The sequence below is a fragment of the Dermacentor andersoni genome, chromosome 4, assembly GCF_023375885.2.
Source record: "Dermacentor andersoni chromosome 4, qqDerAnde1_hic_scaffold, whole genome shotgun sequence".
In the NCBI taxonomy this organism is placed as follows: domain Eukaryota; kingdom Metazoa; phylum Arthropoda; class Arachnida; order Ixodida; family Ixodidae; genus Dermacentor; species Dermacentor andersoni.
In genome coordinates this window covers 214,649,182-214,675,401 of record NC_092817.1, presented here as the reverse complement: position 1 = coordinate 214,675,401, position 26,220 = coordinate 214,649,182, and the positions used below count along the sequence as shown (strand labels likewise).

At 45.8% G+C, this 26,220-nt stretch overlaps 1 protein-coding gene and 1 pseudogene across 2 annotated transcripts in view; both read right to left on the bottom strand.

Annotated features, from left to right (window-relative positions):
- Positions 1–1,511: 1,511 nt before the first annotated feature.
- LOC126538464 (protein arginine N-methyltransferase 1-like) overlaps positions 1,512–26,220 on the bottom strand; it is an 87,981-nt gene continuing 63,272 nt past the window's right edge. For both annotated transcript variants that reach the window (XM_050185307.3, XM_050185309.3), the window contains 3 exons: positions 22,905–23,171; positions 17,281–17,402; positions 1,512–1,796 (listed from right to left, as the gene is read on the bottom strand). In XM_050185307.3, coding sequence (XP_050041264.2) covers positions 1,713–1,796; positions 17,281–17,402; positions 22,905–23,171 — 473 coding nt within the window. In that variant the 3' untranslated portion in view covers positions 1,512–1,712. The remainder of the gene's footprint in view (positions 1,797–17,280; positions 17,403–22,904; positions 23,172–26,220) is intronic.
- LOC140217429 (uncharacterized) lies at positions 8,974–13,500 on the bottom strand (annotated as a pseudogene).

Here is a 26,220-nt window from a genome sequence, read left to right as displayed (position 1 = left end):
TTTGTAACCGCTTGAAGTAGATTTATTCCTTTAGGGGAGTGTATCACATAACCCACGCCTGATGCACCGCGTTAAAGTCTCCAGCCACCACCAGTGAAGCATCCCTTAATTCTGCCGCCGCCTTGGCTACAATTGACAAAAATGCCTGCTGGCGGTCTCTCGGGGAACTGTAAATGTTTAAAATGAAAACAGTTTTTAAGCCAGCTGCTGGGAATGATTTCTACCAGCATTACCTCCACCCTCGTGTTGCCCAACTGCAATTTGTGCTCTTGAAAGCACTCCTTCGCAACTAGGACCGCCAGGCCGAGTTTGCCCTCTGCGGTTGCCGAGATAGCTCAGTAACTTCGAAATGACGAAATTTCAGTTTTAGTTTCCTGTAGTAAGATAACATGTGGTTCGTTCGTCTGTGTCGTGATAAATTGCTGCAGTGGGGCCTTTCGCCTCTGAAAACTGGCGCAGTTCCACTGCCATATGATAAATTCTTTAGTGTGGCCCGCCATTGTTAAGGCTTGAGAGGGCCTCTATGACGCTATTTGTAGCTTCTCTAGCTGCCGCTGGTTCAGCGCGCTTCTCCCACACTTCTCCAACTACCCCGGTAAGGCAATAGACATTAACCTGAAAAAAAATCGTGTGCCAGGGATTCGACCCTAGGAACTGTAGGTTAACCTACAACACGTTAACCCATTCAGCCAGTCTTTTATTCATTGCCGAATTCAGCCACTGTCGCTCGTTTGTGCGCATGCTCTACAGGGTTTTATATTAAGTTCGGATGCGGCATATGCCCGCCTTCGATGCTGCGTCCACTTCCTCTTCGATAGGGTCCCGCCAACAACAGCCTGCCTTGATTTCCGAAGCGAACGTAGCACGTTTACGCTACGACGTTCCACTCTTCAAGGGAACTTTAAGTCCAATTGTTGTGCTAGCTGCGATATACTCACCCACGCTAATACTCGCGCTCACTCACTCACCTTCGTACTCACGTCTACTAAATCACAACCACTTATTCACATACAGTCATTAACATTCATATTCAGTCACCTCAACTCACAAGCACTCACTCACATTCAGTCAGGTTCACGCTCACCTCCACTCACCCACATTCACACTCACTGGCACTCGCTCGGAAACACACACGCTTCACGCTCACTCACTGACACACCTCCGCTCACACTCTCATACTCGCACACACCTCGGCTCACACTCTGGAACTCATGCCTTTGAAATCGGTGCGCCGACCTATGCATGTCTGTAATGATTTTCACGTTCACCTGGTGATAATTTTCTTGGCACTTGAATATTGTTAGAAGTGGATTCAACTGTACTTACGCAACAGCGCCAATTGGGCACTCGAGTGCACCAAAAGAACATGCACACAGGGCCCTTACCATGTCACTCAAAGCGGCATGCTAAGATCCCTCATTAATTTGCTAGCGCCACCAATGACGTATGTACACCCAGCCAGAAAAGTCAAGAAATCTAGATGCAGAATGTAAGATGACTACTGCCTACGCTCTGGTTTCGTCACAGCTCCCATCCTTTATTAATGTTCAGCCACACCAGCACAAGAGCAAGCAATGCTCGAGGCAGACTCAAGAAAGGGGAAACATGAAGACAGGATGTAGATGTCCCTTTATTTTTCTTCCCCTCTGTTGCAGGCCCTCCCTCCCTCCCTCCCTATCTGCTGACGGCACAGCTTATCATTGGCAGCCCTCTCAGCGCATCCGGTAGGCAAAGCTCTCGCACAGCTCTGACAACTCCCCCTTGAAGTCGATGTCTATGCTGAAGTCCAGGTCCCTCTGCAACCAAGAACAAGTGATCAGTGCAAGTCACAGACAAAGACCAGAACACTTCAGTGAGCTCTCCTGTCTTGGTCAAGCCACAGCCTTTGCAGCACTACGCTGAGGAGATCCTGCAGGAGGCGGGGGGCATTGGTTTTAAAGACCAAGAAATCGTGAAAAACTAATTGGTCCATTATAAAAATGACTACGTGAACAATATTGTACAGTGTCATTAAATTTGTTACAGGAGCTTTAAGGGGGGGACATGGGTTGGGGAGGTTTCCTGCATTTCCTGCATCTTATGGCCAAAACTGATGAAAATAAACAAGCTTACTTAGTTTTTCGTGCTGATTGCAAATATGCAATAATTTTTCTTGTAGGTCCATTAGTTCCGGAGATTGACAGTGCTGCCACTCTATTGTTTCCCGAGACAATGGAAAAAAAACTGCTCCGCAGAAAGTGTATACTATTGCATAGCTAGATACTACAATGTGCAATAACTGCAATGCTGCAGAACGTTTTCAAATGAAATTCTAATTAGCCATTCTGCAGGTGATCAAAATACTTTCCTTGTCCTAAGACTACCCCACCAAAAGAAAATTAATAAAATGGAAATATACATGCGCACAAATTTGAAATTCTGCTTTCAGCACTTTGTAATGTGCAGATTAGGCTTTCTGCTAAAGAAATATTGCTCTAGCTGTTCTAGATCATGAGATATGACTCCGACAGTCTGGTGAAGTGACCCGAAAACATGTTTTGAGAAAAGTGCGAAAACATGCAAAACCCAATTTTATTTACAAATTTACAGCTGGAACAGCTCAGTAGACACCAGGCATGTAGTCCTGCTGACTCCCAGCCCCTGTGTGCCGCTTTTTTGAGGGACAGGCACAAATTTTCTGATGCTTTGCGCTTCTTGGCTGATACTGCCATTCGACACTTATCTTTCTCGGTCATGTGGGTGCGACTTTGCTAGCTTGGATTTATACAGAGGCCCTTGCACTGCCTGCATTGAGCTTTAATATTGCCTCTGCCACAGCAGCCTCCACCATGAACAAAGAAGCGTGCCGGTCTTTTGGTGCCAGTGCCCAGATCATAGAATGCAGCTTTTCGTTGTTATTTTGCATTTTACCACGCTGGCAACGTTGCAGCAGTTTCTTGTCTGAAAGACATTCATATATCGGACGTAAAGCCTGACACACATCAGGAGGAAGCTTTCGAGAGTGTTTTGCAACCGGCTCACCCTTGGCCACTACAGCATTTTGCTTGCACCAGGAGTTTGCGCCTGATGGACAAAGAGTGTGATTAGCCACATCATCGCTTGATGTAATGTTATGATATGTGGCCATCCCTGCATTTTGATTAGAAGAACTTGTTGTTGGGCGAGTTCGTACATATTGGCGAACATTGTTCAACTGCGCTAACAAACGGGCCACAGAGACAGCATGGGACAAGGACGGGCAGAGACTTGCAACTAATGTTTATTCCACAAAGACCACATATAAGTACACCCCCGACATACACCACTGCGCGTGTGCGAAAAAAGGTAAGATAAAAGAAAAGTACAACCTTGTATAACCAAACGCGACCTACCTACGCTCGTGAATAAACCTCATCTCACTGTTATGTAAATAAACTGAGGTGTCACTGACGCACTCTGTCCCTTCTTTCTAATATGGTATGCCTCGAGTAGCTCTCTGGCTCGGCTATCTCGGCAGCGGCACAAAATCTTTACTTCCTTCATGATCGGCTTGCACAGGCACGCCAAGCAGTGGACAGGCAGGTGCCCATTCGTTTTATTTCTAATTGACAGTTCATGCTCATGCAAGCGCACAATCACGCACCTTCTTGTTTGGCCTATGTAAACTTTGCCGCATGATAGGTATCTGATAAACTACTCCAACACTGCAATCGACGTGCAAAATGGAGTGTTGTTCCGCACCCTTGGATCCTATCTTTACTTCTTCCTATGACGAGCATAGCCCAGCGAGCTTGCCGAGAGCCGAGAACGCTATCTCAACTCCATACCGTTTCAAAACCTTTTTTTAAGTCGTGGGAAGTCTTGTGAACATAAGGCACAACTTTAGGTTTCTTATCCTTGCGCTCCCTTGCGTCTTCAGTAATATTGCTTTCCGTCTTTATCTTCTTAAGCACTGCCTCCACTACTGCTGAAATGACTGATTGCGGGAAACCTGCTTCTTCCAACCTTACAATCTGCCTGTCAAAGTTTGCCTGCATTTTGTGTGTGCAGGACTTTCTTAAGGCTGATATGATGCACTGGGTGGCTATTGCCCGCTTTACCGTTTTTGAATGAGCCGAATCGTAGGGCAACAATTTCTTTTGAGATCTTGGGTTATATTTCCAGCACACATGGTCGTCACAGAAGCTTTTAGTGCTGTCTAAAAACCGAATATTATTATCCTTTGTTAGTTCATGGGTGAAAGTCAAACCTCTGCCAAGGCGCTGACGAGCGTTTGCATACACAAGGTTTTTCTTTCCTTTATCTTTTATTTTTCGCGCACGCGCAGTGGTGTATGTCGGGGGTGTACTTATATGTGGTCTTTGTGGAATAAACAGTTGCAAGTCTGCGCCCATCCTTGTCCCATGCTGTCTCTGTGGTCCGTTTGTTAGCGCAGTTAAACAATGTTCCTTGCATTTTGAGTGGCATCTACATCTCCTTTGCGGGTCTTCAGAGCCCATCCATAGTATGAGGTTTACTTGGAGGTCAAGTCTGCTGTCAAGCGGCCCTTTCCACCAAGACTCTCAGGTCCAGGGCCTGTGTTTTGCCACCAAGTTGCGCAAACCCATCCCATGTGCTTTTGCACGTGATTCACACAGTCCTCTTTTTCAACTGGGATATAGCCATACACTTCATCATCTTGTAAAGCGAGAAAACTGCAGCTGTCCCCGTCACAAAGTACCGTTGTATACCGCAGATTATGGCGCTCTAATGATCGCCTGAAAAGGATGAGGGCAGCGTACACCTATATCTCGCCAGCTTTCTTGTTAGTGTTCTTCTGACACTTGTGGCCATTCTTCCAGGCTCCATAGGAAAGGTCACTCTCCTTAGACCCCGACTTGCACCCAGCACAGAAATTGCTTAATACAACGAAGTCGAGCACAAGTCTGCTGAAGAACTCGATCACTGTACCGACGCCGATATGGGACGTATGACCGCGGGTCATCCATGACCCGTCATACGACACAGCGATGTTCCCGGTATGACCCACATTCAGTTCAGCGTAAAAGTCGCAAACCGACCGCGTGCAGTCGCTTGTCAGATTACGCGCTGTGCGGTCAGCCGCTGGCGTCAACTTCGTCTTCACATGGGTCTGCCACGTTTTCGTGTGAAGTCATCATCATCAGCCTGGTTACGCCCACTGCGGGGCAAAGGCCTCTCCCATAATTGTTTCGACGATACGAATTTCGGCTAATACGAATATTTTTCGTGACCCCGTGAGATTTGTATCATCGAGATTCCACTGTACTTACAATGAGTATATATAGCAAAAATTACGCTTACATGAAACAAAAATAGCAGCGACTCCAGATATATCGAATGTCAAGCGGCGGAAAAGTGCCCCCAGAAGTTGGCTTTCCCTTGCGGTGGTGGAAATACCCGGCGGCGCAGCTCCATCCAACCGCTCTCCCTACCGTGACCGCGCTGCCTCGGACGAGCCGTCAACACCCCCTTACAAAAAATGATCCTGGCCTGCCCACAGCGCTTGCTCAGACAGCCAATCAGAGGCTCTTGTGCCCACATCGTGCAAGATGGCGAAAGTGCGAGTTGTTGAGCTGATTTTATGGTTCATTGTGTGAGCGCCATGTGAGCCTTCTCCCGCAGTGTTGCTGTGATGGAGCGGCAGAATTCGCCTTTCGTCGTGAAGCTCGAAATCGTAAATCGGGTCGAACACGGTGAGAAGTCGGATATCCCCACAGCGTGCAAGATTTCGAGGAACCCTCTCAGCATGATCTTGAAGAATAAGGGGGAGATTAGGGCCAAAGTGGCCAAACTTGCGACCCGGTGCCCGTGGCGCCCAACGCGTACGTAGGGCCGTGTATGAGTAGTTCATCCGAAATTGCTTTAGCCATGCCGGCTTCCGCGTGCGACGAAGCCGTAGCCGGTGTTGCTGAAGTTTGGAGCGAACTGTCAGAATTTCCAGAAGCTGTTGACAAATCAACGGTAGACGAGCGTTGAGATATCGAGGAGCCCAAAAATTTGTGTTTCGAGAAAAGTACAAAAAAAACAAACGCCATTAAATATGAGGGAACATAGCATCAGAAAAACCATTACTGAAACTCGCTCTTGACACATCAAACTTTCAGGACACATCCAATTTTGAGTGCTGCTTATAAATAGACAATTAGATTTTTCTGAGGTCCATAAAAAAAAGTAGCGGTTCATAAAAAAAAGTAGCAACAATTCTGTTATAAACTGGGATGTGATTTGCAAAGGACGTACTGCAACAACATAGCTAAAATTAACCAGGTATGTTCCTGGATGTTCGAATACTGCAAGTTAGCACTTGGATGTTTGTATCTGTACTTCAGCCAAAGTTATGAAATTCTAAAGTTGCAGCTTAACAAATGTGAATTCTTGTTGGTGATTTCTACAGGATTTCAAAGTATTTCAGCGTCCTCAGACACTACATCAGTTTTTGTGCACTCTATGACTTGCCTGAATTTAGGGAAAAAAATGAGAAGGGACACAGTGCTGATCCCAAAATTTGAGACTAGAAAACCTATCTTGCAGTAGCCAAGCGGAAAATAGGAAACTTCATCAGAATGTGAAACTGCTGCATATTCCGAGGAGGCATTATTAAGGGGAGTAGCTCCTCGAAACAACTTTTTTCTTATTATTTGTACCAGCGACTTCCAAATTCAGCCAATTAGAGACTTTTCTATGCAGATTTCAAATATGCAATTAGTTTTTGTGTAGCTGCCATAGTTCTCGAGTTATATTATACTGAATGACAAATTATAGCAATCTTTACGGGCACTTTTTTGTGCACTAAACTTTCACAAAAGGTGCTATAGCTTATTTAGCTCTTTGTAGAACACAGAGTGCCAATATCTAGTCACAAAACGTGCTCAGTTATTGAAAGTGGGACAAAAGAATTATGAACTTCAACCATTGTTCTTGTTCAGTTTCCTGAAACAGCTTCGTACTATTGTAATTACTGAGGACCGATATTGAAATTTCAAGTAGATATCGGCACTCTACATACCTTCAAGAGTATGTATGCCAAATTTCGTTAGTACAGTGAAACCCCGTAATACGTCCCGCGGTTTTGCGATGATCTGGGTCTTACGACGGATTAGCGCAGTCCCGGCAAAGTCCCCATAGAAGCAATGCATTAAGAACCCCGGTTTTCCGACGCAACTTTATGCCTGACCGCGTTATACGACGACCCTCGCGAAGTGCAGGACAGAATGGCGGACGAAAGAAAAGTGCCGCGGGTCTCTTTCCTCGCTCCGTCTCTCCGAATGCGGACCGCTTGACACCGCTCGACCGGTTCGCTCCGGCGCAGCTTTCTTCCCTGCCTCCTCCTTCCTCATCTCATCGTTCGTTTATCTCCCATCAGCAGCTGCCCGCGACGGCCGCTGTGCTGAAATAGCGCCTTTTCTTCTCCACATTCACTTTTTCCCTCTCTTCTCGGTAGCGTCGCCTCTCGTCGCGTTGGGGAAATGTTTCTCTCCTTCCAGTTTCCCAGCAGCAGATTGCCGACAAGGTAGCGCAGAGAGGCCTAAGTTTATCGCACGTGTTCTTCGCACACAATGGGTGCTAAGGCGAGTGCTAAGGCGAGGAAAATATTGCTTTTCGTGGACAATGCACTGTGCCACCCACCCGATACATCCAGCCCGAGGAACATAAAGGTTTTTTTTTCCTTTTTTTTTTTCGCCCAACTGCACAAGCCGGCTGCAGCCGCTGGATGCCGGCATCATTAAGTGGGTCAAGCAAGGGTATCGGAAACGTTAGTGCAGCGTCGGCTGGAGGCTATGGAGCGCAGCGAGTCGGAAAAATAGATCACTGTGCTCGACGGCATGCATTTTATTGCCAGTTCATGGGACGCGGTGTCGCAACGCACAATCGCTAACTCGTTCAAGCACTGTGGCTTTAAGCGAGAGACTGCCTCCTCTGCCAGGGATGCAACAAACTCGATGCTGTTCGAGGCTGATGCAGGCTTCACCGACGACGATTTGGAGGGTTGAAACCACACCACGACCTTCACCGAGTACATGGAGGCCGACGACAATGTTGCTATCTGCGGCAAGGTGTCGCTGGATGACACCATCGAGGAGGCTTTTCCTAGTGCAGACACCGCTGCGACATCAGACGAGGGCGATGCCGCCACAGATGCCACGCCTGTGCCTACCACGTTCACCGAGGCGCTACAGCACATCGATGGCATCCGGAAGTTCATCTGTTGATGCGACGCCGCAGAGGACCTCCTTTTGGACGTTACCCAACTCGAGTGAAAGCTCTTGGTTCACGGATCAAACAAGGTCTAAAAGAAACTTAGACTTCTTTTAAAGTTCGCGTTGGCTGATGGGAACCGCGGCAGTGGAATGCCGTAAAGGTTCGTTTGAATACAGGATGATTGGTACCTGTACTGCAGCATTAATTCTTATCGAATTTACTTTTTTGGTAATTTGGGTTTCCAAGCCCCCTGCAGAGTATGTTAGTAGTCTACATTGAAGATTCTCGTAAATCTGTCGTGTGAAATAAGTAGTATTTTTATAGGCATAATTTATGTTCTGGTTTTACGACGCCCGCATTTTACGACGCTTTTTAGCGGTCCTAAGAAAGTCGTATAATCGAGGTTCCACTGTACGCAGCAATTCTAAGTGTACAAAAGGCTTCCTTCCAGAAGGCTAGGAAATATAAAAAAATTTGAAAATGAGATAAACAGGTTTGAAAGTTTCAAAACCTTCTATTTTTCAAAATGCAATTGTTTTCACATGAATCTTGGTCACACTGAAGAACAGCTTCACAGACAGCACACAAAGTTTTTAGAATGCTCCTGCGCTGTAGCTTGGCCTTTCCCGACTCCTATGGTTGGCCTCCTCAGTGCGAGCACTTTTCACCGTGCTCCGACGGTGCGCCTTTGCTTCTGCGGTTCGCTTCGAGTTCAATAGCCTCTCCCATATTTCTCCAACTACCCCGTCATGTACTAATTGTGGCCATGTTGTCCCTGCAAACTTCTTAATCTCATCCGCCCACCTAACTTTCTGCCATCCCCTGCTACACTTCCCTTCCCTTGGAATCCAGTTCGTAACCCTTAATGACCATCAGTTATCTTCCCTCATTACATGTCCTGCCCATGACCATTTCTTTTTCTTGATTTCAACTAAGATGTCATCAACTCGCATTTGTTCCCTCACCCAATCTGCTCCTTTCTTATCCCTTAATGTTACACCTATCATTCTTCTTTCCATAGCTTGTTGCGTCCTCAATTTAAGTAGAACCCTTTTCGCAAGCCTCCAGGTTTCTGCCCCGTATGTAATTACTGGTAAGACAGCTGTTATACACTTTTCTCTTGAGGAATAATGGCAACCTGCTGTTCATGATCTGAGAATGCCTGCCAAATGCACCCCAGCCCATTCTTATTCTTCTGATTATTTCCGTCTCATGATCCGGATCTGTGGTCACAACCTGTCCTAAGTAGATGTATTCCCTTACTACTTCCAGCGCCTCGCTAACCTATCATAAACTGCTGTTCTTACCCGAGACTGTTAAACATTACTTTAGTTTTCTGCAGATTAATTTTTAGACCCACTCTTCTGCTTTGCCTCTCCAGGTCAGTGAGCATGCATTGCAATTGATCCCCTGAGTTATTAAGCAAGGCAATATCATCAGCGAATTGCAAGTTAGTGAGGTATTCTCCATTAACTCTTATCCCCAATTCTTCCCTATCCAGGTCTCTGAATACCTCCTGTAAACATGCTGTGAATAGCATTGGAGAGATCGTATCTCCCTGCCTGACACCTTTTTTTATTGGGATTTTGTTGCTTTCTTTATGGAGGACTACGGTGGCTGTGGAGCCGCTATAGATATTTATTCAGTATTTTTACATACGGCTCGTCTACACCCTGATTCCGTAATGCCTCCATGACTGCTGAGGTTTTCATTTTCCTTATGCACATGTAATCAGGATGGTCGCTGCATGTGACCAACTCTTCTTGGGGAAGCACTCCAATCTTTTGTACGAATTCTTCAAAGTCAGTATGGCCTTTATTATACCACAGCATGGCGATAGCTGTGACTGTCTCCACACATGTCTGGGAAGCGAATTTTGTGTTTGGACACAGCAGCCATATCTTGCTGTTGAGCGACTGCGCTGCATTTTGCGTCTTGCCATGAAGGCAGCGAGCCAGGAGCTTTTCATCAGTAAGGCACTTGTACATAGGCATAATTGCCAAGCCCCGAGTTTTTGTCAACAAGGTAGTGTGGCGTGGTGTAAGCTCCCCCAGTGCTTTAGCATGCCTATGCTTGCACCAGGAATCTGGTTCAGTAGGGCAAAATTTGTGGCTTCTGGCCCCATCACTGGAGCAACAATGAAAATAGGAGGCCCATATAGCAGTGTACATGCTGCGCACACTGCTGTTGTTATTCATTATGGCTATTTGGTAATATGTCTGCAGTTTCTGGATGGCTGCGACTTTTGGCTTTTCATCTCGTGGCAGTGGCATTGTCATTTTTCGCAGAGCAGTGCCTAGGCATTTTGCAACGTGGTTGGTGCACTCTTCTTTTTTGATGGCAGTGTCACCGCACACCTCAGCCACACAGACTGTAGTATAGGCTTTGCTGTCGCCATCGCTCAGGAAACTTGAAGCGCAGTGGGGCCTCATACGACAAAGTCCTCTGCCATATGTGCACTGCTGCTTCAGGTTCCATTGCATGGGGTGAACATTTGGTGTTCTTTTTTTTTCACTTACAGGATGATGAAAGGCTTGCCATATCTCGTCATGATCACCAGTGGCGTAGCAACAGGGGTGCTGGGGGGCCGTGGGCCCCGGGTGCAAGGGGCCAGTGAGGGGGGATGTCATATACGTCTGAAGACACCCCTCTTTCCGCCAGCTACACCCGGGAAGGGGGGTGACAGAAGACCTATAGGCCCCGGGTGCCAGACGACCTAGCTACGCCACTGATCATCACCCATGTCCTTGTGGATACTGCAAGCAAGAAATTTGAAAGGACCTCAAAGTCCAGGAAAAGACCTGTGTCCACTCTGTTGTGGCTTTTATGGCCCCTTTTTTGCCAAGTGCCATCAAACAAGACCGGCATGTCGCCACCGCCAACGGCATCCTTCGTGACCTTTCGTGCCTGTTCCAAGTTTTGGCTAACAGCCTCCATTGCAGCAACATGGAGCTTCTTAAAAATAGCATGGAATGTCTTGTGATGCAGCTGTTTTGGCAGGCCGATGATCGCACAAAATTGCGAAAGCTGGTCATATCCAGCACCTATAGCACTCGCTGCCAAAACAGTGTTCCCGTTTACGGCGAAGCCGTCGCATGAGCTCCCGCTGTCGTAGTAGCAAATGTTCACCCCGGGGTCACCACACTCACCGACTAAGATGATCCGCTTGGAAGTGTGCATGAATGAAAGCACAGAGTCAGGGCAGTCGGGATTTTTGCAGCGTAGCTCTAGGTATGATGGAAGTCCTTTGTGCTTCTCAGCTGCTTTCTCGGACGGTGAGTTTCCGTTCGTGGCAAGTGGCACATGCCGAACCTGCCACCAGTGCCGTCAATGCGTCGATCTCACACAACACCTTGCTAGCAGCAGGGGCACCGACCAACCTTTATTCACTTTTGAAGAACTCCATCTTTTTCTGTGATGAACTGATGAAATCCACAGCAGCGTAGATTTCACCACAGACGTGGTTACTGGTGTCTGCGGTAGGCCTAATCGACATTGGAGCAGGCATCCTTCCTGGCTGTCATTTCTTTAACTGTCTTACGGCGCTTTTCGCGGTACTTGTGTCGAGCTCTATAGCTCCGGGCATCGAAAATGCGCTTTTTCGGGCTAGTCATCTCAAGAAAATGTGGAGAGAACACGGAAAACTGTGCAGCTAGTGAGAACGCGCGGCAGCAGTGGTTCGGCTTTACTGCACAAAAGGAGCACCGCCATCCAATGGCGGCGCCGTGTTACATGGCGCGCAATTCAAAACATGTGACAGTTTCGTTTTCTTTCTCATTTTTCTTTTGTTCTCCGCGAACATACGAGACTGACAGCCATTGAACCTTGGAGGAAAGGGCTGACGCTGTGCGCCCTGATGATTGCAAATGGCGGGTGGTGAGACTCTGGGCGTGAGAACGCTGCAAACGGCGCAGACTTTCTAAACTTTCGGTGGGTTATAGAGTTACAACCGCTCACCTAGGCGCATATTTTGGCGACTTCTCGTGCGAATTTCGGCTTGATACTTACAGAAATAAAAATTTATAGACCAAAGATGACAATGCAGCTTAAAACGAAAAAGTGAATTTCTTTTAGAAAACCACTACTTTTCGACACGTGTCTCCCCTTAAGAAAAGACAGTGATTCATATAGCTGGTGGCAGACTGTGGGCTCCTTCAGGTACCCCAGTCTAGCCAAACTCTGTCTTAACTACCTGGCAATACCAGCCACTTCGGTCCCAAGTGAAAGAGCATTTTCTGTGGCAGGGGCAGTTGTGTCTGCTAAAAGGGAGTGCCTACTTCCTGACCACGTGGAACCACTCACCTTTCTACATGAAAACTTTTAATGTTTGTTGCCACCTGTTTTTAAACTTTTTTAGCCAAAATGAAAATTTTGTGTACACGAAAATTGTGATTTGAAAAGCTAAAAAAATCAAATGTAAATGAAACGAAATGCTAAATATGAAAAGGTAAAAATGTTACGTTTATTGCGCAGCTACAAATGAAGTATGCGAGATCGGACCAGGCAGGAGCGCGATTACCCCAAAAAACAACAAACCATCGGGTCCACAATCTTCACATTTGGGTGCAGCATAGCTATCTCGTGTTCAAAAGCAAGCAAACTGCTTACCACTTCTTTTTACAAATGTCCGAAGTATCAGCAACAAACGCACATCACTGTCATCACATATCGATGCATGCTCAGCTGATATAGTTGTGCTCACCGAAACATGGCTTTCAGCAAAAATAAAAAATAGTGAAATACTAGACTGTCAAAAAACATAGCTTTTACAGGTACGATCGCGATTTCCGTACAGGTGGAAGTGTACTGATTGCCGTGAGCTCTGCTATCCATTCCTTCACTATCTCCATTGACTCACCATTAGAAATAGTTTGCACTCATGTTGCTTTTCCCACTGGCGGCCTCATCTTTTGCGCGCGTTATAGATCCCCATCCTCCACTACTAATTTATGCGCTGACCTTCATGATGTCCTTAACAACTCAGTTGTTCGATACCGAAAATCACATTTGTTCTTACTAGGTGATTTCAATTTTCCAAACATAGTGTGGCAAAACGGTGTTCCCTCCCTTATGGCACGTTCACACTGAGGAATCCGGCGTCTACAGCGAATGGAATTCTCCTGCCGCCGAAAAAATGCTTCATTCACACTGCTTGCGCACCGCGCCGCCGGAACGAGATACAGCGCCATCTGCCCCATAAAGTGCTAACCTCCAAGTGAGCGCGGGATATCCCGGATGTTCGCGCGACTCGAAATTGCACAGTTGTCTCTGCCCACGTCCAGTTCGCGTGTCCATTTTGCGCGTCTCCCCCATTGCTTGGAAAGGCAATTATGAACCCTGAGCAAGAAGAGGCAGTACTGCTAGCCCTGTTTGGCGAGCACCTTTCTGGCGAAGCGTGGCGCGCAGAAGCATTCGCCGAAGAGACGACGCCACCGGCGTTGGTGGGTTCGTCCTGCTTTGCAAGAGCGCGCGCAACTTGGCCAGGCCACCTTGTCAGGTCGCTTAGACCTTGTGCTTCGCATGGTACTTGTCAAAAAGGACGGGGCGATTACACACCAATTCGATGAGCATTTCCGAGGTCGCGATGCGTACAAGACTGCGATATGACGAGCGCGTCGAGCTTGGCCGCCATCTTTCGAATTGCTGAGACGCGCTCCGATTGGACCGCGGCGAGGGAATCAGGCGGCAGCTGCCGCAAAAATCGGTCCGGGAGCGATCGGCGCGGAAGGGGCTATTCCGGCGGATCTCACCGCCGCCGAACTGGGTTCCGCCGAACTGGGCGCCGCTCCAGACGCCGAATGTCTCAGTGTGAACGCGCCATTAAGCAGTCATCTTCCGAGTGCACTCATTTTTTGGATATTCCAAAAGGACTTCTTGGGCAAATTGGTGCTCAGATTTTTTAGACATCTGCGCCGATTTTAATCTAACCCAGCTGATTCATGAACCCACACACAGTACCAGCACTTCTTATAATACTTTAGATATCTTTTTTACAACAGCCGCAGATTTGGTTTCTCCTCCAACATACCTTAAAGAAATCGGTGACCTTTCACTTCTCCACTTAACACTTAAGAAGTTCGCTCGAAGAAAACCGTTAAAACAATATGTGATTACAATGCCGCCGATACCACATCCATTACAAATTAACTAGAATCATTCATTACGGGCTACAGTCAACATTTTTGAACGTACCGTTATAAAGAACTGGTCAATGAACAAGAACTGCTAACACTAATAGATCTATGTGCCTAAAAGAAAGATTGTTTCGAATCCTGCCTCGCCATGGTTTACTGGAATCCTAAGCCGTCTACGCAACAAAAATAAGCACATTTTTCGTCGCGCCAAAGCAACTAACCTTCCCAAATGCTGGGCACCATAGCATAGCATTCACGCAGAATATACCATCCTAATACAAATGCAAAAAAGATTATTTTGATAACACCCTTCCATCACTTTTGCAGTCTAATCCACGTAAATTCTGGAATATTGTTGGTGGCAAAGAAAGCAAAATAATCCAACAAGCCCGTTCTGACAATGTCGCAATCCCTCTGAAGCAGTGCTGTTCTGTTTTGAATTATGTATTTGCTTCCATTTTTCAGAAATGCGCTCCTGCCACTCTACTGTCGGTAACTAAATGCTCTTATTTACCAATGAACTTCATTTATATAGATTGGGTCGGCATACAAAAGTTGATTGAAAACCTGAAAATATCTTCATCAGGTGAAGATTCAAACAACTGTAAAATGCTTAAAATTACTGAACCATATTCTTCCATTATGTTTTCGATGCTCTTTTCCCAGTCTCTCGGTTGCTCGGTACTTCCAAGCGATTGGAGGGTTGGCAAGGTTGTTGCGGTCCCTAAATCAGGTAACACTCATTCCCCCCAAATAACTATCATCCTATATCACTGACAAGTATACCATGCAAAATATTGGAGCATATTATACATTCTCATCTAATTGATTTCCTTGAGTCAAATTTCTTCTTTTCGACTGAACAACATGGTTTCAGGAAAACATTTTCATGTGAAACGCAACTCATACGTTTTACTAATGACCAATTTACCCATACTGACATTGGCTTCAATGTAGACTGTGTTTTGGACTTTGCAAAAGCTTTCAACAATGTTTCACATGATCTCCTCATTCTTAAAGTTAGCATGCTTAACATTGACCCTAATGTACTAAACTGGATTAAAAGCTTTGTCTAATCGAACTCAGTATGTTTCGGCTAATAAATGTTCATCCTCTCACACTTCCGCAACCTCGGGTGTACCACAGGGATCGGTACTGGGACCTCTGCTTTTCCTGATTTACATAAACGACCTTCCTAAATGCATTTCCCATTCATCTACCAGGCTTTTCGCAGATGACTGCGTCATTTATAGCAAAATAACTAACCACACTGATTCTGATAAGCTTCAAGACGATCTTAGAAGCATATCCAACTGGTGCGATAAATGGCTCATGCAACTAAACATTAATAAATGTAAAATAATACGTGCATCGAGTCGCACTAACACTGACAACACGCGTGTTTACTTACTTCACGATACTTCTCTTGAATCCGCCAACTCGTACGAATACCTAGGTGTTCATATTTCATTAAACTTCTCATGGCATACGCACATCAAACACGTCACTAATAACACTAACCAGGTTCTTCGATACTTGCGTCGAAATTTCTCTGCTGCGTCTATGCCAACAAAGCTTACCCTCTGCAAAACATTAGTGCGACCAAAGGTAGAATATGCATCCACCATGTGGGATCCCTATCAAATCACACTGATAAACACACTAGAATCCATCCAGAATTACACAGCACATTTCATCTTATCTAACTATTCCCGTTGTGCCAGCGTTACTTCCATGAAAAACACACATTACTGGAGCTTTCATTGCTCCGTAAATGTTTTAGACTGTCTTTTCCACAGGCTGTATCCCCACAACCCACTATTAAAAGGTCATCTTATTAGTAGCCCTTCACACATTTCATCCCGTTTTGATCACATGTTTAAAGTTGGTGTTCCATTTGTTAGAACAAAAATGTGTCGGTCTTTTATTCCTAACAACAGCGCCGACTGGAATGACCTTTCTCCTTCCATCGCTGCCATTACTGATGCTGACTTCAAGACTGCAGTATTTTCTGCAGTTTTTTTTAAATACCTATTATTGTATAATTACGTACTGTTTTATTCTCATATTTTTTTCTTCACTTACCACTCCTTTCTGTAGTGCCTTCAGGCCAGGAAAGTATCCGAAATAATTAAATAATAAATAAATAAATAGTCTCCGTAGTCTGTCACAACAGTAACTGTATTGCAGATATTAATAGTTTTGAGCAATCACACACTCCGTTCTAATAATACATTGCTTTCAACATAAATAAATATATGGTGAAATGAAAGTTTATAAGTGAAAGTAGCCTCTGTCTTTGATTATTTGATTCAATATTCAAAGCTTCATATTTGTATTCAATTTGTATTTCAAAAATGCGATATTCGCAATACCCCACCAGTTTGACTCCAATCGTATTCCACGGTCTTCGGTAGCAAAACACTGTCAGCCCAGGAAGAGCGGCCATGCCCTCCGAGATGGGAGGATGTTGTGCACTTCCCGATCTTGGAAGCTATAGAGTGGGCCATTGAAAGCCAAGCCAAGCCACCAGAATATCTAACATGGTGGCCCCCAAGATCGGGTAGCATGGCTCGGAACGAGCGATTTATTTTAGAAAATTGAATTTTGAAGCCTAAATTTGTCTGAAAAATATGTTGCGATAATGCATTAGCACTATGGGAACCCTGACGGTGCACTTATAAAGCCCAGAATATCTATCAAGTCCGAATTTTTGGTGCAAAATATCCGTCAGCGACTGTATTTGCTCAAACAATGGGTTGGAAGATTAAGACTTTTCATATCTTCCCTTTCAATCCATTCCATTTCAATCCAATGAGTCATTAAAGTGTAATTCCAATGTCTCTTAAGTGAGTAAGCAGTGTAAAACCAGATCCCTTGACCACAAGACTGTGCACCTTTTCTAAACTCCTTGACAAAGCTGTCCATAACAAGTGGAGGCACATACCTTGTTCTTAGGGTTGGGCTTCATGCTGAACACACCGCAGATCTCTTCACCCTTTTTGACGGTCATGTAATCATCAAAGTAGAACACTGTCTGCTTCCAATGGGTGTAGGCTGCCTCGGGAGCTGCACAAAGAGCATAACAGCCCACTTACCAAGCAGTTCGCTCACCGGTCACAAAGCGAATATCTGAGACTGTTGTATCGTTTTGGTCTGTAATAGGTGGCATAAAAATCCACACCCCAGCAATGAGACCATCTAGATCACAGATGGAGATCTCAAAGCCTTTCTTGGTGGCAGCGTGCAGCGGAAGCGATTGCGAGAGCCGGAAACACATCATAGATGTCGGTTTTTGGACACGACCTAATTGCACTATAGCTGTTCAAACAGAGTGCGTTTCTAATCCAAATATGAAGTTATTCAGAAAATGCTGGCTTTGAATAAAGTGCGCGCGTAGGCTGCGTGCTTTTACGAGTACGTAGTTGCCATCCCCAATCACGTCGATAGCAGCTGCAGTTTTGTGCAGGGCAGTTTCATTTTGACAAGCTTTCCAGGATTAAGGGGAGACGCTCCTCAGAAACCTTTTTTTTTAAATATTAATGCTAGACAAATGAAAATTGTACCACTTATATAGCTTGATATCCTCATTCCAAATCTGTTTTTAGTTTTAGGATACCTTGATGCTTTCATGTCCTAAGTGCCATGCATAAGTGAAAAACAGTGTATGTTTGTGCAGCTACTGGACCTAGCAGTTGGCATGATATAGCAGTGCAAAATGGCTTTTCTTGTCCCTAACACTCCACTGAGTGCTAATAACCAAGATAATGCAATTCCCTTGACAGGCAACATTTTGAGAGAATTTCATATCTGATGCTTCGTTTTCAGTGACTGGTACCCAAGGATATTTGAATATTTCCATTCTTAAAAATAAACTGGTTGCACTAAAATCTAGATCAGTGCATTCTACACATCTTAAAGATGATGCACACCAAATTTGGTCTTGACTGGACCACAATAAGTACATCAAATGTCGTGCACAAAAGCCATGTTTGGCCAAAAATATGAAGCTGAGAAAAACACGATTGAAAGTTATAAAAGTTCTTTATTTGTGTTGTAGCGCTGAAATCTATATAAAAATTGCACATAATGCAGGCCACGATATCTAGATCCAGTGCACTACTTTAGAATTCACCTGCGCTATATGTCGTTCTCTCATAGAGTCTTCGTGAGCACCATGCTGACCCACTTCCTGCGCTGTTACTTTCCGAGCCAACTCCAAGTTCAGTCACTGCTCTTGTAGCAGCGAGGTGCACTTTCTTTGTTATGGCAGTGAACGATTTATGGTGCATCGGTTTTGGTAAACCAAGAACTGCACAAAATCGGACGAGTTGATTGTGTACAGCTCTAAAAGCGCGCGCCACAACCACTGCCTTGATATTCACGGCGAAACTTTCTCTTGGGCTGGCCGAAGGGCGCGCTCCACCGTTAGCGTCGTCTACCGGAGATGCACGCCGCGACGAATACGTTGATGAGATAACGGACATGGTACACGCTGCATTGTTGCAACACAACCCCGAAAACGACGCGAGTCATTTCCGTTTTTTGGCCAACTCACGGATAAAAAGGTCGCGCCGTCCGCACGCCGGACATGCTGCGGCTCTCACGTTCCCGACGCCGATCTCGCAGATAAAGGTGCTTGCCGTCTCCTCGCCGCTCCTATCTTGATTGTCGAAGATTATCTACTTTTTCTCCGATGCGCTGACGAATTCGTCTGCGCTGTCAACGAAACTTGAGCTGCCGGCCGGCTCTGAACCGTCGAAAGCGTCGCCGTCACCTAGGTTAGGCTTAGCTGCCGTGGACGTCTCCATTGCACGCCGCTTGACTTTGCGGCGAGTCCCCTTGAACTTGTGCTTCGACAGATACTTTCGAGATCGAAAATCGAGTTTCTTCACGGGATCCATCGAAACAAGGAGCAGAAAAATGCCTGAAAGCCTGGGAACACGTCGAGAGAGCGGCGCGTCGCAGAAAGAGCAGACAACCTGCGGTCGCGTCGCGCGGTAGCAGCCAATGGCGTGGCTGGAATCGCACCACGTGATTTAGAAAGCCAGCGAAAGCGCTCGGTTTTGGCGGTGAAATGTTGTTTTTATTATTACTTCCCGGGGAGATTGTGACGCGGCAAAGCCGACCTCGGAGAGAAAAAGCGTAGGCCTACTGCCTTGCACAAGCCCAATAGCTTGCGACGCCGCGATTTGACGCATCACGCGCTGGAAAATGGGCCAGATTTGCACCTTTTCTCGCCACCTAGGGTGCTTTCACCAAGTTTATTTATAATTTCCCAATCATTTACGGCTCTGATTTCTTTATATGTGAAAGAGGAGGGGTCAATCTTGCTGAAACAGTCAAAAACGTGAAACTGACTTTTCTGATGAAAATCACCGTTTTTCGACCCGCGTCTCCCCTTAAGACGGCAAGCTGGGCGAGTTGGTGATTGAACATGTTCCTATGAGTGGGCAGCGCAACCCGGAGAAGGACGAGAGGCAGAACACAACACGAGCGCAGACTAACAACTGGTTTATTATTTCAAGCAACGGACTTTAATATACAGAAAATGTAAACACGTGTAAAGTGACGTTTACAAGGGTGTTAGCCTATCTTGCCATTCAAAAATTCGGCTTCTTTATCCTGTAGAGTGATAGAAGGCTGGCTGACGCATGCGCTCGAGTTCACATGCATGAAGTAGGCCTTTACAATCTCACTGTTAATTTGATGCATATTTTTATACAGTATTTCCGTTTGTTCAAACATGGGTTTGCATGAGCAGACTCTACAATGCGCGGCCAGATTCGAACCTGTTTCATTCCTGATCGCACCTTGGTGCTCCCTAAGGCGGATGTTAAGGCAGCGTCCCGTCTGCCCAAAGTACATTTTGCCGCACGAAAGTGGAATGACGTAGACCACTCCCGCCGAGCATGCCACAAGCTGCCCCGAGTGTTTGACGTGGCATGTAGCTTTGGACGCCTGTTTAGGTCTATTGACAAGATTGCAAATCTTGTTTAAGGAGTTCTTTGCTGAAAAGATTACTTGAACACCATATTTCATGGCTGTCTTTTTTAACCCATGCCCCATCTGATGTACATAAGAGATGACTGCGTACTTTTTTTAACTTTTTCGATCTGTCTTTGGGGTGCTTCCCCTTTCTTTATTTTCTTCACTAGCCCTTCACATATTGACACAATAATGGATTTAGGAAAACCGGCCTTCTCTAGACGATTGAGTCGTAGCGAAAAGCTCAGATTGGTGAGGTGGTGGCATGACTTTCTAAGTGCGGAACCCAAACACGTCATAACAATTCCTCTTTTCACAAGTTTTGAGTGTGCCGAGGCGTAGTTTAGAATTCGTTTGCTAGTCCTGGGGTTATAATGCCAACAAATATGTTGCGCTGTTAATCTTAACTGCAAATCCAAAAAATTGAATTTCCTTATTACTGGGCAGTTCATGAGTAAATCTGAGACCCATTCCTTCTTTATCAAAAGTGGCGAGAATATCTCCCATTATTTTGGAACTGTTTTGGGAGCGGATAACTACCAGGTAGTCGTCAGCAAACCTGAAGCACTTGATCAAAGTTCCTGCCAAATCGCGGCGTCGCAAGCTATTGGGCTTGTGCAAGGCAGTAGGCCTACGCTTTTTCTCTCCGAGGTCGGCTTTGCCGCGTCACAATCTCCCCGAGAAGTAATAATAAAAACAACATTTCACCGCCAAAACCGAGCGCTTTCGCTGGATTTCTAAATCACGTGGTGCGATTCCGGCCACGCCATTGGCTGCTAGCGCACGACGCGGCCACAGGTTGTCTGCTCTTTCTGCGACGCGACGCTCTCTCGACGTGTTCCCAGGCTTTCAGGCATTTTTCTGCTCCTTGTTTTGATGGATCCCATGAAGAAACGCGATTTTCGATCTAGAAAGTATCGGTCGAAGCACAAGTTCAAGGGGACTCGCCGCAAAGTCAAGCGGTGTGCAATGGAGACGTCCGCGGCAGCTAAGCCTAACCTAGGTGACGGCGACGCTTTCGACGGTTCAGAGCGGCCGGCCGCTTAAGTTTCGTTGACAGCGCATCGGAGAAAAAGTAGATAATCTTCGACAATCAAGATAGGAGCGGCGAGGAGACGGCAAGCACCTTTATCTGCGAGATCGGCGTCGGGAACGTGAGCGCCGCGGCATGTCCGGCGTGACCTTTTTATCCGTGAGTTGGCCAAAAAACAGAAACGACTCGCGTCGTTTTTGTGGTTGTGTTGCAACAATGCAGCATGTACCACGTCCGTTATCTCATCAACGTATTCGTCGCGGCATGCATCTCCGGCAGACGACGCTAACGATGGAGCGCGCCCTTCGGCCAGCCCAAGAGAGAGTTTCCCCGTGAATATCAAGGCAGTGGTTGCGGCGCGCGCATTTAGAGCTGTACACAATCAACTCGTCCGATTTTGTGCAGTTCTTGGTTTACCAAAACCGATGCACCATAAATCGTTCACCGCCGTAACAAAGAAAGTGCACCTCGCTGCTACAAAAGCAGTGACTGAACTTGGAGTTGGCTCGGAAAGTAACAGCGCAGGAAGTGGGTCAGCATGGTGCTCACGAAGACTCTATGAGAGAACAACATATGCGCTGGTGAATTCTAAAGTAGTGCACTGGATCTAGATACCCTGGCCTGCATTATGTGCAATTTTTATATAGATTTCAGCGCTACAACACAAATAAAGAACTTTTATAACTTTCAATCGTGTTTTTCTCAGCTTCATATTTTTGGCCAAACATGGCTTTTGTGCATGACATTTTATGTACTTATTGTGGTCCAATCAAGACCAAATTTGGTGTGCATCATCTTTAAGATGTGTAGAATGCACTGATCTAGATTTTAGTGCAACCAGTTTATTTTTAAGAATGGAAATGTTCAATACCCTTGGGTACCAGTCACTGAAAACGAAGCATCATATATGAAATTCTCTCAAAATGTTGCCTGTCAAGGGAATTGCATTATCTTGGTTATTAGCACTCAGTGGAGTGTTAGGGACAAGAAAAGCCATTTTGCACAGCTATATCATGCCAACTGCTAGGTCCAGTAGCTGCACAAACATGCACTGTTTTTCACTTATGCATGGCACTTAGGACATGAAAGCATCAAGCTATCCTAAATCTAAGAACAGATTTGGAATGAGGATATCAAGCTATATAAGTGGTGCAATTTTCATTTGTCTAGCATTAATATTAAAAAAAAAGGTTTCTGAGGAGCGTCTCCCCTTAACTCAATTACTGTAGGCAGCAGCTATGAGAACCACTATGTGACCTTCGCAGAAATCTTGCAATACTTTGAGAACTCCAGTGCTACCTCAAAAACTACAGGACTACGTTATGAGGCTCCCTCACAAGTTGAAGGCTCATAAAACTTGCACATGGTAGGCAATGTCTGCGACAGCTTTCATTCCATCATGTGCACTGCCTAATCTAAAGGATAACGAACAATCAAAAACAAAATCAGCTCGTATCTGCTGTCCCCAGTAAAATCAGTCATCCTCTCGATGTCCTTTACTGTGATGCAGTGCTCTAGCACACAATTTTCATGTAAGCAGCGCACAGTACCTGTGGAGAATCCCGTGCGCTTGTGGCACTTGGTGAACTCAACATTGAAGAAGGTGACAAAGGCCTGGATGTAGTCGTCCCGGCGCACTTGCAGGTGAAATGGCGAAGTGAAGGAGAGATCCTCAACACGCACAGTGTACAGGTCGACCTCCTTGAGCAGGCAGGCGTTGGTCACCACCTGCTTAGGGTCCACCACATCGACCAGTGGCTCTGAGATGGCCACCTTGCGGATGCAGCTCATGTTGAAGCCATACACGCTGTCCCACCCTGCGCACACAACAACACAGGGGAAGTCAACTTCTAGCTTGGTGCAGCCTGCATAGAACAAGCTAGCACACCCGTCCCAGGCAGTCGCATCTCCCAGGGACCATTGGCACCATGGTTAGCCAGCTGTCATAAACCTTGGTCAAGGTGGCTTCCTCTCCTCAGCTACCTCCGCCTAATTGGTGACTATTATGCCAACTATGGCAGCATTGTCGCGCCATCCGGCCACCTCCTAGTGAGGCCTACAGGACTTTGCTCACCATTGCCTCTTGTGTTGCCCACATTGCAGACAATTCAAGTCCCAGCAAACCCACCTCATGCACCACAGAATGTTGAGATGCCAAGAGGTGCCAGTGAGCACATCTCCGTTCTGTACAATGAGCACTAAATCACTACCCCTAGTGCAACTTTGTTAATACATACCTGGCATTGAGCGATGCAAGATAATGATTTAGCAAGTGCCAAATAAGACGAATTTGAATCTTTTGGTGTGCAGCAGCACAAACAAGGCATGAAATGCAATACTACAGTGAATACTACCCCATTTTACACATAGCAGGCAGTGCTACAAAGCTTAGAAAGACTTTCATCATCATCATCATCATCGTCATCATCATCATCCTGGCTACGCCCATTGCAGAGCAAAGGCCTCTCCCGTACTTCTTCAACTACCACGATCATGTGCTAATTGTGGCCCTGTTGTCTCTGCAAACTCCTTAATCTCATCTGCCCACCTAACTTCCTGCTGCCCCTAGATACGCTTCCCGTGTCTTGGAATCCAGTCCATAACCCTTAATGACCATCGGTTATCTTCCCTCCTCATTAGATGGCCTGTCCATGCCCATTTCTTTTTATTGATTTCAACGAAGATATCATTAACTCGCGTTTGTTCCCTCACCCAATCTGCTCTTTTCTTATCCCTTAACGTTACACCTATCATTCTTCTTTCCATAGCTCGTTGCGTCGTCCACAGTTTAAGTAGAACCCTTTTCGTAAGCCTCCAGGTTTCTGCCCCGTAGGTGAGCACTGGTAAGACACAGCTTTTATACACTTTTCTTTTGAGGGATAATGGCAACCTGCTGTTCATGATCTGAGAATGCCTTCCAAACGAACTCCAGCCCATTCTTATTTTTCCGATTATTTCAGTCTCATGATCCAGATCCGCAGTCACTACCTGCCCTAAGCAGATGTATTCCCTTACCACTTCCATTTCCTCACTACCTATTGTAAACTGCTGTTCTCTTCCGAGACTTAAGCATTACTTTAGATTTCTGCAGATTAATTTTTAGACCCACAGGGTGCCTACCAAGTTGACATTTCCAAATTCCCAGAGTTTTCCAGGTTTTCCCCGAGTGCCCTTGCGAAATTCCGTGAGTGAAGCAGAACTATGTTTTATGTTGAGATGGACAGCCACCATAGTCCTCCATAAAGAAAGCAACAAAATCCAAATAAAGAAAGGCGTCAGACAGGGAGATACGATCTCTTATATGTTATTCACAGCATGTTTACAGGAGGTATTCAGAGACCTGGATTGGGAAGAATTGGGGATCAAAGTTAATGGAGAATACCTTAGTAACTTGCGATTCGCTGATGATATTGCCTTGCTTAGTAACTCAGGGGACCAATTGCAATGCATGCTCACTGACCTGGAGAGGCAAAGCAGAAGGGTGGGTCTAAAAATTAATCTGCAGAAAACTAAAGTAATGTTTAACAGTCTCGGAAGAGAACAGCAGTTTACGATAGGTAGTGAGGCACTGGAATTGTTAAAGGAATACATCTACTTAGGACAGGTAGTGACGACGGATCCGGATCATGAGACGGAAATAATCAGAAGAATAAGAATGGGCTGGGGTGCGTTTGGCAGGCATTCTCAGATCATGAACAGCAGGTTGCCATTATCCCTGAAGAGAAAAGTGTATAATAGCTGTGTTTTACCAGTACTCACCTACGGGGCAGAAACCTGGAGGCTTACGAAAAGGGTTCTACTCAAATTGAGGACGACGCAACGAGCTATGGAGAGAAAAATGATAGGTGTAACGTTAAGGGATAAGAAAAGAGCAGATTGGGTGAGGGAACAAACCCGAGTTAATGACATCTTAGTTGAAATCAAGAAAAAGAAATGGGCATGGGCAGGACATGTAATGCGGTGGGAAGATAACCGATGGTCATTAAGGGTTATGGACTGAATCCCAAGGGAAGGGAAGCGTAGCGGGGGGCGGCAGAAAGTTAGGTGGGCGGATGAGATTAAGACGTTTGCAGGGACAACATGGCCACAATTAGTACATGACGGGGTAGTTGGAGAAATATGGGAGAGGCCTTTACCCTGCAATGGGCGTAACCAGGCTGATGACGATGATGATGATGGACTGAAACCACGTCGCCCGATGCTGTCACTCTCTATAAGCACATGAAAAAAAATTTCAGAAGACAACTTGATTCAGCGTGAATACTAAGGAGTAGTGTTCATGTTATTCAAGAAGAGAATAGAAAGGAGGGGTCAGTAAAATGCACAGCAAATAAAATGTCTTCAAAAAGTGCAAACCGAGTCGGACATCCCCAAATACGAAAAAGGATACATACAGAAGCAAATATTTTCGAATATGAGCTATTTCTATCAACTGATAACAAGCTCAGTGGTATGAGGCCCGAACTTTGTCACAATTGAGATTCTCTCTCAACAGCTTGTCAGTCAACCTCAAATGTCCTGACATGCCTTCAGCTCGCGCACGATGCCTCAGTGTTTCACTGCTTTAAAGATTTTATTTTGGTTTGGATGAGGGACACCTGCATTCATAATGGGAACAGTTCGAACAAGACGAAGACGGAGTGAAAGGACACAGGAGAGCACAGGACAGTTGTCCTGTCCTGTCCTCAATGTGTAGGTTCTTTCCTTCTTTCACCCCTCGTTCGCCCCACGGACCATTTGAAGCGTCTTGGTCAGTTGCCTGGGGCTGTAAAAACGTCCGAAAAATCGGTAAGTTGGAAAAAATAAATGCATGTCATTTAGTGCTCTCAAGGGCTCAAACCGCCACAGGCACATCGGCCTGAAGGC